Source organism: Neolamprologus brichardi, chromosome 11 (genome assembly GCF_056152115.1).
Source record: "Neolamprologus brichardi isolate AB-2024 chromosome 11, ASM5615211v1, whole genome shotgun sequence".
NCBI lineage: Eukaryota > Metazoa > Chordata > Actinopteri > Cichliformes > Cichlidae > Neolamprologus > Neolamprologus brichardi.
In genome coordinates this window covers 15,228,499-15,244,599 of record NC_142114.1, presented here as the reverse complement: position 1 = coordinate 15,244,599, position 16,101 = coordinate 15,228,499, and the positions used below count along the sequence as shown (strand labels likewise).

Here is a 16,101-nt window from a genome sequence, read left to right as displayed (position 1 = left end):
TTTTATTTATTTTGTTTTGTTTTTGTAGGGAGGGGTGTTTGCTCCGGAAGTATTGACTTTAATCCGGAAGTTTACCCCTGGCCCGGCCGATAGCAGTGGAGCGATGGCGGGGGACCCTTCAACGGAGCTTCTTTTTCTGGATACGTTTAAGCATCAGAGTGCAGAGGTAGTGTTTTTTAACACTTAAACACGCGCTTTTATTTTTACTCCATGACTACCTGCATTAAAAGTTAGTTTCAAGCGCATTTAGGAGTTTTGAGGAAGGATGCTTAACTTCCAGGCTAACGCCGTTAGCTAACCTTAGCAGCTATGTGATGTCATTATCCTGGTTTTAAGCAGCGATTACTGCACAGCTGCCCAATTATACATAACGCGTTTGTTTGATGTGAATTTAATCCTCATACATTAGTAGCTCAAAGAGTTGCCGTCTTTTGTGTCTTTGCACAGTTTGATTGGTGGTTAGCCAGGTGGCTAATGCTAACTTTAAAGTGTCAGGGAGCATGTTTACCTCGAAGCGGGAGTAAAAGTGACTTCTGCGGAAGGCGGAGGTTATAAATGAAACATTTCATCATTATTTGTATCAGCAATCATGTCTCCTTTGTTTCAGTTAACCAACATAGACGTGGTGCGGTTTCCTTGCGGGGTGCTGATCACAGAGGTGCGGGTCATTCCTCCAGGGATCAAAGCTCATAGTAACCTACCTGACAGCAGAGCGTTTGGGTAAGATTCACCATCCCCGCTTGAAAACACACTCATGCATCTTACTGGATACACCCAGCCAAGCCAAATGAATTCTAATAGCGTTGCCAGCATGTATATCGCACTGTTGTCTTTTTACTAATTTTGAGACTGTACCTTTAAAAGGCAAACACCATTTCAGTGTGGCTACCGTCCTCCTCAATGTAGTCTCCTACTAAAGCAAAACCACAACCGGAGCTTTACATGACTCATTGGACCATTTTACCTCAGAATTGTGCAGAGAAACCTTTAACTTCTGCATAGAACTGATAAGGTTTCATTTCAGAACACAGATTGCCTCAGATGAATCCATTGATTTGTGCATCATATTGAGAAAGTGCTTAAAGCCATGGGCTAAAGCACTTTGAGTCATGAGCCAAGTCTGATTCAGACTTCTATAGGGAATCTATGGGGAAGTTTACAACACTCTACATAAATGGCTGATGTCAATGCTGACGTTGAAGCTTGCGCTGGTGCATTACATGTTAATTACCTTGTAGTGATGTCCCGGTGTTTTATGTGTTGCCAGCTGATAGAAACAAATGAAATGATGTGACTTTTGTCCCTGTAGTTGTTCCACTTCTTTATACCTTCCCTTAAGTCCATTCCGATAGTTTTGGTAATCTCCCTCCAGGGGTCTTTATATCTATGGTTATTTTTTCTCATGCTGAAGTGACGATTGTTATTCTGTCGCCAATAAATTCAAAAACTGTGGTAACCAGAAATGCACATGAGGGATCAGTGGTACTGAACAGGCCAGTAACAATTGTTGTGGGCTGCGCTGACCCAACATTTAGTTACATTTCTAGAGAGGTTATTGTCAGGTCATGGCGTATGTTTTCAGCTGAAGCATAAATTCCTGTTTAAGGTAGAAAAGTGCCATTTAATTACCAGTCCAGTTTTCAGTGGAAGAGCCGACACTGTTGATAGCTGTGCTTGACATTTTTCACACACAGTGTTGTGCACTATGAATTTGGTTTCTGGAATACTGTAATGTTGATGTAAGTGTCTGAGGGAGAACATTTGGAAAGAGTTCTTTAAACAGTGCTCTCATTAGGTCTGTAATTGTGATTTTAATTTTGGTATAACAAATACCTCTTTTCCACTAGCACCCACTTGACTTGACTGGACTCGACTCTATTCTGCTGTAGTGGGTTCTATTCTACTCAGTTTTAGTCTTTTGTCCTTATAACTGTGTACCACCTCAATGTGGGTGGGCCCGTTATAGCAATGCAGCCCGAAAGTTGATTGATATCATTTGTACTTGCCACAAACACAACAGTGTTCTGGCTACCTTCAGCACAAAAATATCTGAACCTCGTTGTTGGAACACGGCGTTGGTTTGTTTGCATTTTCTTCGTTGCTGAGTTTTAAAAAATGGCATGTTTGAGTCTTGTGAAGGCGTTTGACTCATCCAGTGATATCATTCTCTGGCCAATCAATGACATGCAGTCTGTTAGTGTCAGATTTTTAGCTCGATTCAAGTCGTTTGGAACCCTGGCCAAGTACTAAACTGCACCTGGTACTACCACTTAATGGAAACCCCGAAAAACTGGGTCAAGTCAAGTAGATGCTAGTGGAAAAGAGGCAATACTCAATGGTGTCACCTTTGTCCCAATACTAGAAATCAGAATTATATAAGAAAAGCGAACGTTGAATTGGTTTTCAGTTGCAAAAAACCTTGGGTGTTATTGCTATATTGCCTTTAGAGATGTTTTGGGGTCGCTGTTTTTTTTGTTTGGTTTTTTTGCTATGGATACCTGAGATAAATGTGTGTGTCTGGGGGAAATGGAGAAGCTTCTGTGAATAAAGAAGTGTGTGCATTTGACACCTGAGCTCCATTGTTGAACAGGTCTCAATTCCCCCCAAACCTGCTGAGTGATGTAATTTAGCTGAATGAACAGACTCAAGAATGCACAGTCCTCTAGCATTGGTATGCATTGTGGTAGTATTGATATTGTGATAAAGTGCATTTATTTTTAATTTTATCCATGAAACTCATGATGTATAAGTAACATCTGGTTCAAAGTTCTGCCATAAAAGCGACTTTTATCATAGCTACTATGATCCGTTTTTTGTTGATTGTCATAACTGTTGAAATCAGTTTCATTTTTTATATTGGGATCATTGCTGACGGAGGTGGTGGCTTTTCTAATATTTGCAACCACACCTTTAACTTTGACCTGAGTTATATAAGCATTTTTAAAGATGTCAGTAAAAACTGGGCTTTATAAGATTCCTCAGGGTAGAATTTAGGCATTAAATACTATTTGTGTACTTACAAATGTAGCTACAACTGAGTGTTTAATATCAAATCGTATCGTTGATGGTCACTGATGATTTGATGATCACTCAGAGTTATAAGGTCCTCTGGATACTCGAGTCCTGATTCTTTCTTTCTTTTTTTCTGTTTCCAGAGAGACTTCTCCTCATGCCTTCCAGTTGGAACTGTTCTTCAATAATGTTACCAAACCCAACAGCCCCACCTTCCACAGACTGGGCAGGTGAGAATTATTTTCACTCTCCCCTGTCCTGTTTTGTTTTTTAAACCGTTTCTCGTTCTCGACCTCTCCATTTCCTGGTTCAATCTCAAAAAGTCTGTCTCACCTGTAGAACCAGTCACGGTAGCATCTGAGACCTGTTCTCACGCACGCTCCCATATTCAGGTGTCTTTGTTCTTATGCTTGGTCAACTGGTCTCTCCAGAAACCGTGCCCACACTGCAGCAGAAAAAATGTCAAGGTCTCAGTGAAATAGGTGATTGGTGGAATGCTTGAGTCAAGTATTTTTGTTCTAACCTCATAATGACACAGGTGTATGCAGTAGCACCAGAGCGTAAGCCTGTACTTAAAGGTGGCCATTGTGTCAGAGTTATTAAAAAAAACAAAAAAACTGTGCAAACATAACACACCCGACTTATTATCCCTACTGGGAAGTTTGGGAGGAGATTTGTCAAACCAGTGTGATTGCTTTCATAGTATGTTACAAATGTTTTAATAGATGTGAATGTAATATTTATGAACAACATTTCTTAGATAACAAATCAATCTAACATGAAGCCTGATTAAGACTTGTTTGACTTGTAAAACCCTCAAACTACTGTATCTGCTTGGAATAACTACCATATATGTCAGTATGTTGTGACCAATTGAACCAGATAATTATCATTTTAGAAGAGGTCATCATGTCATGTGACCTGTCACATAAGAAGCCTTAACGGGGGGTAATGCCTTTTATTAGAAGTAGTAAGCAAGTAAGGGCAGAGTGCGATATAGAGCACGATGAGGGTGTATGTGTGTTTTAGACATAGCTACACAGCAATTATGTGCTAGTTTAAACTCACGTGCTGAAAATAAACACAGAGACTCATGAAGAACAAACATACGTGAGTTTATCACTGGTTCATATTAGCACTCTCGCTTTAACCTGCTCTGTCTTGCTTTCTGCCCTCAGTTTGGAATATGATGAAAACAAGTCCATTGTGTTCAGACCCAGTGGAAAGGTAAATGGTCATTCATGGACGAGTAGGTTTTTTCATTCTTCTTCCCACCCTGCTGATTTGTGGATAATTAAATGGATTTGTTCATGCAGGTGAATACAGATGGCCTAGTGTTGCGTGGCTGGTACACGACTCTGACTGTTGCGGTGTACGGGACAGCGGAGCGGCCGCATGGACACGACCAAGACTCACCTCCTCCCCCTCCACCACCACCCCCTCAACAGCCCAGCGGGCACAAGAGGATCCTTAAACAAGGTGATTTAAAACTGACCGTCACGAGAAATACATTCATTGGGCAGAAACCTCCCCAAGACTAGAAAAAAAATAGTGATTGCAAACCTGTAAATCTCTTCTTCTCCCACATTTTCCTACTTTAAATTGTGCTTTTAAGAGTGGGAAAAAGATGACCAGTACAATGGCAGCCCACCAAGACCAGCACCCAGAGGGCCTCGCACCCCACCTGGTCCTCCACCCCCGGATGATGATGATGAGGAGCAGGTTCAAATGACGGGTATGAACTATAATATATCTCACTATTTCAGCCGCTTTTAAAAAACGTATTTGGCTATTGCTTTAGCTGCTGAGACAGTAATTAGTAATAATAATAAAGTGTTTCTTTATATAGAAAAATTCTCCACATACTAAAAAGTTATGTAAAAATATGAAACCAAAGGCCAAAGTGTCAAAGTGTTTTAGAGAGGTGAAAAATAAATAAATAAATAAATAAACAATGTCAAAACCAAACTTCTTAGTAGATAGGTTTTAACCTGTTTTTTAAAGAAGGCCAGAGAGTCAAGGGTGCGGAGAAAGATTGGTAAGCTGTTCCAGTTTTAACGCTGAGGTTATGAATCCCCCGTAGTTTTCAGAAAGGTACGTGGAATGAGTAGAAGACCTCTATCTGCGGACCTGAGGATCCTGCTTAGAAAAATGGGGTGGATAGACAGTACAAGTGGGGGCCTCACCTCATAAGGCTGTTAAAGTAAGAACCAAGACTTTAAACTTATACCCAAGTTTAACCGGAAGCCAGTGCAGACTCTTTAACAATGGGGTGATAAGATTTGTTGGTTAGAGTAAGAGTGGGGAGAAGTAATGTAACACATTCTCAATAAGAATGATACAGTATCATTTATTAATGAGTTCTTGTTATTTTTTTAAATGGGTTGTACTCTGTATGTTTGTGTGCCGTGTGTGTTGTTGTAAAATCTACAGTGGGCGCGGCCAAGGAAGAGCCAACCGAGGGCCGTGACGACTACCTGGAGAACGTGTCGCCTGAAAGATCGCTGCCCGCTGACGAGGCGTACTCAGATGCTGAACAAGAAGAAGAGGCCGAGGAGGAGGAGGAAGAGGAGGAGCAGGAGGAGGAAGAAGATACACGGACTGAGGGGAGTGCGCCGGAGGAGGAGGATGAAGAAGAGGAGGAGGAGGATGAGGGTGAGGACGAGGAAGAGGAGATGGAGGAAGGTAGGGGAGTTCTTATGCAAGAGTAGGATTGTCTGCAAACCCAAATGGACGCTTCTCCTCTAGAAAATCAACTCTGCTCGTGGTTGCCAGATATCTCGGGTCCACGGGAGCAGGGTCCATTTGGGACTGAGAGTGAGAGTGTGTGCTCTGGCATGCTGCATCCATCTCGAACTGCTGGGTGGAGCAAACTCTCAGAACACCCCTGAGGGCAGCTCTGAAGGCTTATGGTTAGACTTCATAAGCCGACATGTGGATGTCTTCCTGACACGTCCTCACAGCCATCGCTGAGTTTCTGTTGTACTTACGTCATGCATGCAAAACTAACCCTGCATGTTGTGAGTGATGCTGCCAGGTGGTGCCAGGTTTGTGAGTGTATGCACCTCTGTATGAGAAAGGGACTATATAGTTTCCGCTGGCCTCCTTATTCTCACTCGGTTTTATATACATTATTATGAAACAGATGATGGATTTTTATAATGCTTTTACAGTGAATAAACTCCCTGCTAAACAACCTTTCCACCTTCTTATAGATAATGATGGCTATGAACAGATTTCCAGCGATGAGGACGATCTGGATAACGGCAGCTTCAAGTTGCAGAACTTTGACATGGACTACACTCCTGAGGATCTTGCATCTGTTCCACCGGTCCAGTACGACCCATATGAACGAGAACTCCGACCCTTGCTCTACTTCACGCCTCCATACAAAACTCGCTTTGATATACAGTTTGAGAAGGCCACTGTGGAGGAGCCCAAGGAGGCAGGTGGAGCAGAAGGACCAGCAGGCGGAGAGGAAGCTGAGGCTGTGGCTCAGCTGAAAGAACTCTTAGCTAGTATTGGTGATGACAGAGATGCACGATGGGTCAGTGCTCTGGAAGAGGCTCCCGGACTTCTGGCCAAAGGGTTGGCTTATTTAGTTAAAAGGGGAGAGGGCGAGATAGAGGACTCTGTTAGAGTTTTAGTCCAGTGGACTCTCCAAGCTCTCAGTATGGAGGTTGCTCTCAAACAGCCCATTGCCCTTAACCTCAGACAGCTGAAGGCTGGTGCTAAGCTGGCTTCATACCTGGCAGAGTGTCCTCAGGGTCTCACGATGCTGCTGCATGAAGGGGTTCTGAATGTGCTGCTGGAGCTGCTCCATACAGACCATGTCTCCTCCACACTGAAGCTGAGTATCCTAAGAGCTTTGGATGCTCTGATCAGTGCTCCTGCAGGGGTGGAGGCCTTCCTACATGCAGGAAATTCAGAGAAGAGTGGCTACCAGGTTAGCAAGAAATATCCAATCATCATTCATCTACCTTTATTTCCATCATATACAGATGTTCTTGTTGGTTTCTAGAGAATAAATTGAATATTAAAGCAGCTTTAAATTATGCACATCGAAATTAAGATGATTGTGTCTGAAATAATTCATCTGACTGATCAAGTCTGACCATCTATACTTTATCCTGCTTCACAGCGTCTAGTCCAGCTGTTCCTGCATGAGGAAACGGTGAGGGTCATAACAGCTGGAAATGCCATATTACAGAAAAGCCACATGTATGAGGTGCTGGTTGACCTACAGCATGCAGCAGCTGCATTGAGTGAACCACAACAGGTAACAACACCCATTCACACCCACACTTTCATATATGTTTCAGTGGCTGAGAATGTTTTTGTGGTAATCCTGCCTGGCCATCATCCTCAGGAGGAGATGGATGATGCAGAGAGCCCTATGGAAGAGGAGCCTTCGCTAAGCTCCACCGCTCTGAGTGAGGCAGAGCTCGATAGGTTGGCAGGTGCTTTGGAAGAGCTACATCACCTGCTAGAAACAGCCCCTCATTGCATGGTGCAACCTCCTGGGAAAGCCTTCCCCACTACTGCTAGAATTACAGGGCCACAGGAGAGGGACAACCCCTACCCATCACTGTATAGGTACATACTCAGACATAAGCATCACAGTGTAGCATAAATTTAAATATAGTTTAGACACATTAATAAATGTGTATTTTTGCCCTGGACCTCTTTCAGGTATATGCATGCATGTCATTTTCTGGAGAGCACAACAGTGGTGTTGTCAGCAGCTGCTGCAGCCGGCCATCTTGGGGTCACTCAAGCCGTCAGAGAGCTTCTGCGCTTCCTGTCGCTCACCCAGTCGGGTCTGCTCTTCCTTCTCGCCCAGCCCACACCCACCAACCTGCTGCTGCGCCTCCTGGCGTCGATGGCAGAGTCCGAGGCAGAGGAGAGCATGTGTACTGGGGGAGAAGCGGGTCTGATTGGGCCAGGGTGCGGTGAAGAGGGCTTTGGCGTGTGGCTGATACAGGCCCTGCATGCTCTGCAAGGCGTGTCAGAACTCATGAGCCATGTGGCTACAGGAGGAGACGGTGGTGCAGGTCTAGATGAAGGTGACAATCCAGATATACTGGGCACGCTCCACGCGCTTTACCTGATGACCTTTACGCAGACTGGACGGAGCGCCGTAGCTCATGTTTTCAGCCTGGATAATAACCTTTCCTGTCTGGTCACGCTGCTCCAGCACCACAGCAAGGACGGACAGGGGTACACTTGTTATTCCCTACCATTTCTTCTCCCCAACCTTTTTTCTTGTTCTCTGATTTGACTTCAGTATAATTCATGTTTTTTTTGTCTCTCTTCCTCTGTTAGTGAGGGAAAGGCTCGCAAAGCGGTGACATATAACTACGCCTGCATGCTGGTCTTACTGGTGGTGCAGAATTCTAATGAGCTGCGGATGATGGAACAATATGCCGCTCCGCTGCTCTCTATAGCCAAGGCTGATGACACCAATGCCAAGTTACAAGGTAATTCTCATCAATGTCACAACTATATTTAAGCGCCAGCTCAAATATAGTTGGGATGCTGCATGTTTTAAAAAAAATTGGGAGAGGGAAACAAAAGACTGGAAAAGTAAGAGAAACAGCTGTAGGAACATTTTGCAGCTAATTAGGTTACCTGGCAACAGGTCAGTAACATGAGTGGGTATAAAAAAACACATCTTAGAGAGGCTGAGTTTCTTAGAAGTAAGAATTGGTCTGCAAAACATGTAAATTGTAAAGAATTTGACTGTCTCATCTTTAAATGATTCCAAGAATCTGGAGAAATATCTGAGCACAAGAAAATCAGTATTGCTGCCGCTGATCTCAGGTGGCACTGCATTAAAAACAGGCACGATTCTGTCATTGAAATCACTTTATGGGCTCATGAAGGCTTCCAGAAATGTAAACACATTTCACCATGCAGGTTAAAGCTCTGTCATGCAGTGAAGAAGCCCTTTGTGAACATGATCCAGAAACACTGCTGTCTCCTCTGGGCCAAAGTTTGTTTAAAATGTACAGAGTGGAAAACACGGACACCATGTTCTCCAGACTGAAGAGATCATCTAGCTTGTTGTACTCAGTACTCACTTCCATCTCTTATGGGTTTCATTAGTTTCAAGATTATGGACTGCTGTTAAAAGAGGGGGTGTTACACAGTAAACATGTCTCAACGATGTCCCCCAAGCCTTAGTATATTGTTTAAATTTTTTGTGATCTTGATCCGATTTTCTCCAAAATGAAATCAAGCTCATTGGTTTTTACCATCACATAAGCCCTCAGGAGGAGAATAAAATGTGCGTTTATGATTTATCATTGCATTCTGTTTTTATTTATATTTTACACAGCATGGTGAATTTCTTTTCAGTTGGGTTGGATGATACTATTTAAGACAGCTTTAAATGTTTGAGTGTCTTTGTGTGTGCGTTTCTTCAGAGCTCAGTAAATGGTTGGAGCCAGTGGAGAAGCTTCGCTTTGAGATTGGCAGCATTCCCACCCTTATCGACTATATCAAACAGGTACAGAGCTCTCACTCATTAAGCACTCTGCAAGGTAAAGTAAATGAAATGTTTTTTGGCTTATAAGCATCTACGCAAGCTGGTAAGGTGACTCACATCTCTGAAATCCACAGAAAAATCCAGGGGGATAAAAAAAAGTTCACTGAAGTGCTGTGTGATGTATTTTTCAAAGAGGTTTGTCATCCTGAACATGGTTTTCTTTTGACTCCAGAATGTAGAAAATGTGTTAACTGCTGAGGGAACCGGGCTGGTCACTGCTCTGAGGGTCCTCTGTCACATCGCCTGCCCACCTCCTGCTGTAGAAGGTAAGGACCCCAAACAAACTTTGACCCCAAATATGACTTTGTTTTTATTCTGTTTGCTTTTTCATAGTTTTCACTTTATGTTGAGATTAGATTAGATGGTTTTTCAGCAGCTCCTTCTCCACTCCACAGGTCAGCAGAGGGATCTGAAGTGGAGCCTTGCAGGAGTCCAGCTTTTCTCTGGGGAGGGTCTCGATACGTGTGTGCGTGTCCTGCAGAAGCTATGCAGCGTGTTACTGCAGCCGTGGCGCGTGCACGGGCACATGGGTCCGACGCCGCAGCGCTGCATGATCCTCAGTATATGTATCAGCACGCTCCGGTTGCTTCGCACCATGCTCACCGAGCTGCTGCGCGGCGGAGCTTTCCAGTTCAGGGACACTCGCGTGGCCAGCGTGTTGGTGACGCTTCACATGATAGTGTGCTCCATTCCTGCTTCTGGGCGTCTCGATGGGGAGGAGACCAGAGTGCAAGTGCTCATTGTTGACGTCCTGCTCACCTTTACGCAGGGTGTTAATGAAGAGGTGTGTGTGGCATCAGATAACAGTTTTGATACTAAATGGGGCTTCAGTTGAGATTTTTAAGAGACACCATGTTTGTGTCATGCTACAGGTGACCCATACAGAAGAGACTCTGGCCAGCAACACGTGGTCTCTGATGCTAAAGGAGGTTTTGAGCTCACTTCTCAAAGCTTCTGAAGGCCTTTTCTCTGGTCTGACGCTGCTGTCTGAGCTTCTGCCTCTTCCACTGCCAATGCATAGCACTCAGGTAACTCTTCTATCCTGCGCTTTAACCTGCTCTGATATTCTTGTCTTCATACACACATTAATATTAGAAGGCCTTTGGCTCCACAGGTGACATCAGTCCAAGATGTGGCTGTAGCCTTAAACACAAGGAAGCTGTGGAGCATGCACATTCGCGCACAGTGGAAAGTGTTTTCCGAGGCATTCAAATGTGTGTGCACCACCACCTGCCCTCCTCTCCTGGCCATACTCAGGAGAGTGTGCGTTCAGCTGGCAGACCTGTCTTCACCCACTGCAACACACATCATGAAGACCCTGCTGGAGCTCCTGCTGGAGGAGCTGCAGCCGTGAGTGAAGGATGCACAAACTCACACATCAACATAGCGTCTGTGTTTTTTCCTGTAAATCATATTTCAAATGTCTGTAACCTGTTACTTGCAGGGCAGAGGGAAAAAGCGTCTCCTGGACCCAGGTCCTGCGGCTCCTTTCTTTGATGGATACTCTGGTGTCTCAGAGAGCCTGTAAGAGTGCAACACTGCATCTGCTGTCCGGGTCAGTTTCTGGAGATGAACAGCTGGCCGACCTGTTCCCCTTGTTGTTGTCTCTGTTGGTTCCTCCAACGGATCACTCCATACATCAGCAGCAGTGCAGTGTACTAGTGGGGACAATATTACAGTCACTGTGTGACCAGGTAAAGCTGGAAGTACACAAATTTAAAAAAAAAATCTTTTAATGGAAAAATACTAAAATCTGTAAAACTGTCTTCACCAGGACATTTCTCTCGTGGTGTCTCCACCTGGTGAAAGCTGTGTGTCAGAGGCTGAGCAGCTGGCCAATGCACTTCCGGGACGAGAGATGATGTCATCGGTGTGCAGTTCTCTGTTGGAGGTTTTGGGGAACGCAGAGAGCAGCGTGCCCCTCCTCCTCACCTGCATCAGGACTTTGACATTCCTCACAGAGCATGACTACGGACTCTACCACCTCAAAGTGTAAACAAGAACCTTTTCTTGTTTATTTGGCGTAACTGCTTCCCCACCAATACCACCCTGCCATGTTGCTACGGCACACTGTGCCTTTGTCTTAGTTAAAGGAGACCTTGATTACCTCTGATTATCTCTGTTTCAGTGCTCTGAAGAAACATGGCGCTGGGCTGTGCTCGCTGCTGAAGAGGCTGGTGTTGTCCTTCAACAAAGACTCAGCAGATCTGCTCTCATCTCTGCTCGACTTTCTCAGGCAGATCCTCCACACAGAACCAATGGTAAGTACTGCTTAGATGATCATTAAAATCAGGATCTGTCCCTTTAAACCACAGGTGTCGAACTTCAGGTCTTGAGGGCCGTTGTCCTGCAGGTTTTAGATGTGCCCTTGAGCCAACACAGCTGATTTAAATGGCTAAATGACCTCCTCAACACGGCTTGAAGTTCTCCAGAAGCCTGGTAATGAACTAATCATTCAGGTGTGTTGACCCAGGGTGATATCTAAAACCTGCAGGAGACTGGCCCATGAGGCCTGGAATTCGACACCCCTGCTTTAAACTAACAGAGAACAAAGCAATACAGCAAACACAAATCACAACATAATAAATAAAACTGTATATTTGACAATAAAAACAGAAGAAAGGCTCAGCATTAGATTAAAGGTAATCTGTTTGAGAACAGAGCAGTTTTTCAAAAAAACAAATGAAGCATTGAAGGAATACGTACAGCTAAATGATTAGTCTGGAGGAGCCCTAAACAATAAAAGCAAACAAACAATCCTCTTTAGAGACGGAGTAATAAAGAGGAGCTGATCAGAGTCGGTTGGTGTTTAATTAGAAGTGTAAGCAGGATCATTTTTTTTAAGTAAGTGTTAGTTCTGTGAAAAATATTTGGACAAAAGACTACAAAAGAGACTACAGCAAGGACGTCGCTTCTTTGAAAGCATTTCTCCTTGTCCTTACGTGTTCATGCTAGCAATTTAATTTTCCTTTTCTAAGAGTTTCCTTCTGCAGCCGCCTTAAAAAAGCTCTATTAATAATGCATCGCCTCACAGAAATGACTGGCTCTGCATAAAGGAAAGGCTTTTTCATTGCCTATTTTGTCTTGTCCTTCTGATAATTGCTTCTTTTCTCGAGCTTTTTCCAGCTTATCTGCGATCATAGTTGCTCTTCATTCTGTACCTGTCCTCGTTTTAATCCAGTGTGCTGAAGAGGGTCACGGCTCGAGCGAGGATCCTGCTTTTGTTCCTCCACGGTTGCTGTCGGGCTCTGAAATGAAAGCTCTGCTCCAGTGGGAGGAGTCGGAGTCACATCCACTACCTGCTTTGGAAAAACAGATAGCGGTATGAAAGATGCACACAAGTACATTGTGTTTATCAAAATAAAGGTCCGGGCTGCCTTGACATCAAACTTTCAATGCTTTTGTCTATGTCTTTAGAAACTATGTAAAGATGACGATTCCCTGGAGACCATGTTGGAGAACGTGATTGCTCTGAGGCAGACGTTGCAGGCGGCCACAGACACGCCTCCTGCAGCTGACACCGAGCCCACTCTGCCAGCACCAGAAACACTCGGGGCCCAGTTTAATCACAGGTTGGTCCTCCGCGTGACCTATTAATACTGATTCATTTTCTCTTATCACTTTGAGTTGTGAAGCTTATACAGCTGGAGCGAGGGAGGATTGCAGTTTGCGGTGACAGATTGATTGAATCAGATATTCATAACAACAACCACTTACACATGAGCCATGTGAAAAATTAATGGGAACGGTAAACTGATCATTGCCCTGGGCCTTTTTTGTCTGTAGGACGGTTTTCATTCTGTCTGAAGCTCTGGATGAGCAGCTGAAGGCTCTGTGGTTCTCTCCGTTCCAGACTGATGACATTGAAACAGACCTTGATATGGTAAGTGTGTGTGTGTGTCTGTGTGAGCACATTTCCAAGAATCTCTAGAGCTTATGTTTGGCGCGCACATTTACAGTTAATCATTTTTGGATGAAAATTTGATTACAGCTTCTGTTTTATTCACTGTTTTATGCGTTTTTGTATTGTTGCTTCTTCTTTTTTTAACTTGATCTTTGTCGATGTAGAATTTTTTTTCACATCACCAGCAGTTATGAATCCTATTCTGCTACTGAAACTCAATATATATATATTTGTTGCTGTTACCATGTTAGCTTAGTGGGAGCATCATGGTCTGTAAAAAAGTATTTGATTCACTGTGCACCATATGGGTGTAACTACAAAATTGCAGTTGTTGTGGCTGGCCCTCCCTTAGTGATGGGGTGAGTGATAGGGAGTGCAGTCGTTTGAGAGGCGCTCAGACTGGAGCTGCTACTCTTCCACATCTAACGGGAGCCAGTCCAGGGGGTTTGGGCATCTGACTAGGATGCCTCCTGGGCGCCTCCTGGGCGAAGTGTTCTGGGCATGTCTTACCTGGTCTGGCGAGGGAACTCCTCGATAAGCTGGAGGGAGTGGATGGGGAGAGCGAGGTCTGAGTTTCTCTGGGTTCGTGACCCAAGATAAGCAGAAGAGGATGGGATGGATGTAAAATGACTACTATGACAGGAAGATTCAGTAGGATGAGTCCTATATTTTGGATATTTATATGAATATTTTATAATATATCTACTACTACTATCCACTTCTTAGAGTCCTCTCACATATTTTAAGTACTTTCTGTTCAGTGCTATGTTCTTCCTCTTCTTTTTTAAGTAAACGTTCTTTGCTTCTCTATGTTTAAGGGATTTAAAGGATTTTTTTAAGTTGAGGTTCTTTGCTTTTCTGGCTTGTAAGGAATTTGGAAATACCACAAGCAACAACATTACATGGTCTGTTTATGTTTTCTACATTATATGTATGATCACCTTTTGGTCTGTGTGGCAGGTGAAGGTGGATCTGGTGGGTCTGGCTCAGGAGTGTTGTCCAGAACTGGACCTGAAGGCGGAGCTGGAGCGCTCCTTCTTGTCTGAGCCGTCTTCTCCGGGTCACACAAAACCTACGAAAGGCTTCCGGCTGGGCAAACACAAACATGAGACGTTCATTACGTCTAGGTACAGCGTCATTGTGATTTCTATATATTTTTATTCGCACAGAATCTAGTTTAAGATCAGTTTCATGGTGTCATCTTGTGTTTGTCTCTGCAGCGGGAAGTCTGACTACGTCGAGCCTGCAAAGAGAGCTCACATCATGGCTGCTCCTCGTGGCCGAGGAGGTCGAGGAGGGTTTGGGCAGAATGTCTCCCGACCGCATGATATCTTCCGCCTGCGCAAACAGAATACTTCCCGTCCTCCCAGCATGCACGTGGATGACTTTGTTGCAGCGGAGTTTAAAGACATTACGACCCCTCTAGGGCTTCTGCCTCCTAAACGACCTCCAAAAAGCGCGCCCAAACCTCCCACCAGAGGGCTGTTCACTGGTAACAGAGGCAGAGCTACTTTCCACAGCCAGACTCGCTTTTTCACTCCACCACAGCCTAAAGGTGTACTGCTGTCAGGTATGTACTATCAGATACACACGAGTCTCATAGTTGCCAGGACATTGTCATAGTTGCCTCATCATTACATGCAGCACACAGCAGGGAATCCTGGTCATTATCCTGGGAAATACTGTGTTTAGTTTAGCCCTGCACAAACTGCAACTAAAATACATCAATTGTCCAGCAGAGGGTGACAAATCCCCCCTTTTTCCCATTCTGTAGGAAACTACACTCGGAGAGAAGGAGGCCGAGGGTCATCGTGGAGCGGTCAGGTTCCAGCTGTTACTCACAGAGGGACCTACAGTGAACCCCGCGGAGGACAGAGCAACTTCACTCGAGGGCCACTGCCTTCTCGGCAATCCCCTGCAAGTAAGGACCACACACACAGTTTTACATTTTATACGCTCTCTTTTTCAGTCTTTTATGTTCTGTTTTATTGCATTTGTTTTACTTTTTTATCGCTTTGACCTGTATTAAAGGTGTTATAGGGGGAAAAAAAAGTTTGATTCACTCGTTCCACACTTCAGGTGCGTATCGGCTGGCTCTTCGGGATCGAGCTCCACGCGGCAGAGGAGGTACTGGCCTGTCGTGGATTAGCGGCGGAGGAGGTGGCGGTGGTGCCGGGGGAGGCGTCGGTGGAGGCGGTGGAGGGGGAAGAGGATCTCAGGGGAGCAAGTTCAGCGGTGGAGGAGGGAGCGGAGGTGGGAGGGGCAGACATGTTCGCTCCTTCACCAGGTAAATCCACCTGGACAATGACTGCAGCCTCTCACGGCAACAAAAGGGCCAATCAGGATATTATATATGCTGCCTCCATGGAAACGTGGTGGTATGATGTTGTCACAAATAATGTACAGACTGTGTTGATGTTTTCAGTTTTGTTATTATTAGCTGTATTCAGAAAGTAAAAGTGATAGCAAAATGAGGCCTTTGTGTGTGTTTTTTTAAGGGAATGTCAAATAAATAAATCATCTGTGGTTCTCAGATAAAATGTTTCAAATGCGATCCCTCTTGTGCTGTCTATCGCTGTTTGCAACAGCTGCAGCGGCTGCAGAATTATTCAGTTTTTCCCGTTTTTGTTGTTGT

The 16,101-nt window shown here is 44.5% G+C and overlaps 1 protein-coding gene across 7 annotated transcripts; it reads left to right on the top strand.

The window, feature by feature from the left end:
* The first annotated feature begins 81 nt into the window (after positions 1-81).
* Positions 82-16,044, top strand: virma (vir like m6A methyltransferase associated). Of its 7 annotated transcripts, none has more exons than XM_006801308.3 (27): positions 82-166; positions 608-720; positions 3,156-3,242; positions 4,191-4,239; positions 4,329-4,491; positions 4,628-4,747; positions 5,446-5,667; positions 6,228-6,958; positions 7,154-7,291; positions 7,382-7,608; positions 7,705-8,232; positions 8,338-8,492; positions 9,441-9,523; positions 9,735-9,828; positions 9,958-10,346; positions 10,435-10,590; positions 10,677-10,912; positions 11,007-11,256; positions 11,337-11,554; positions 11,691-11,823; positions 12,744-12,884; positions 12,980-13,134; positions 13,349-13,445; positions 14,424-14,593; positions 14,687-15,036; positions 15,241-15,387; positions 15,498-16,043. In XM_006801308.3, the coding sequence occupies exons 1-27, from the start codon at positions 104-106 to the stop codon at positions 15,755-15,757; spliced, it is 5,475 nt and encodes a 1,824-aa protein (XP_006801371.2). In that variant the 5' UTR covers positions 82-103; the 3' UTR covers positions 15,758-16,043. The 7 variants fall into 7 exon arrangements, with proteins under 7 accessions (XP_006801371.2, XP_087704309.1, XP_035768184.2 ...); XM_087848183.1 differs by having other exon boundaries at positions 5,446-5,697; XM_035912291.2 differs by having other exon boundaries at positions 5,446-5,697; positions 14,427-14,593; positions 15,546-16,042.
* The last annotated feature ends 57 nt before the right edge of the window (positions 16,045-16,101 follow it).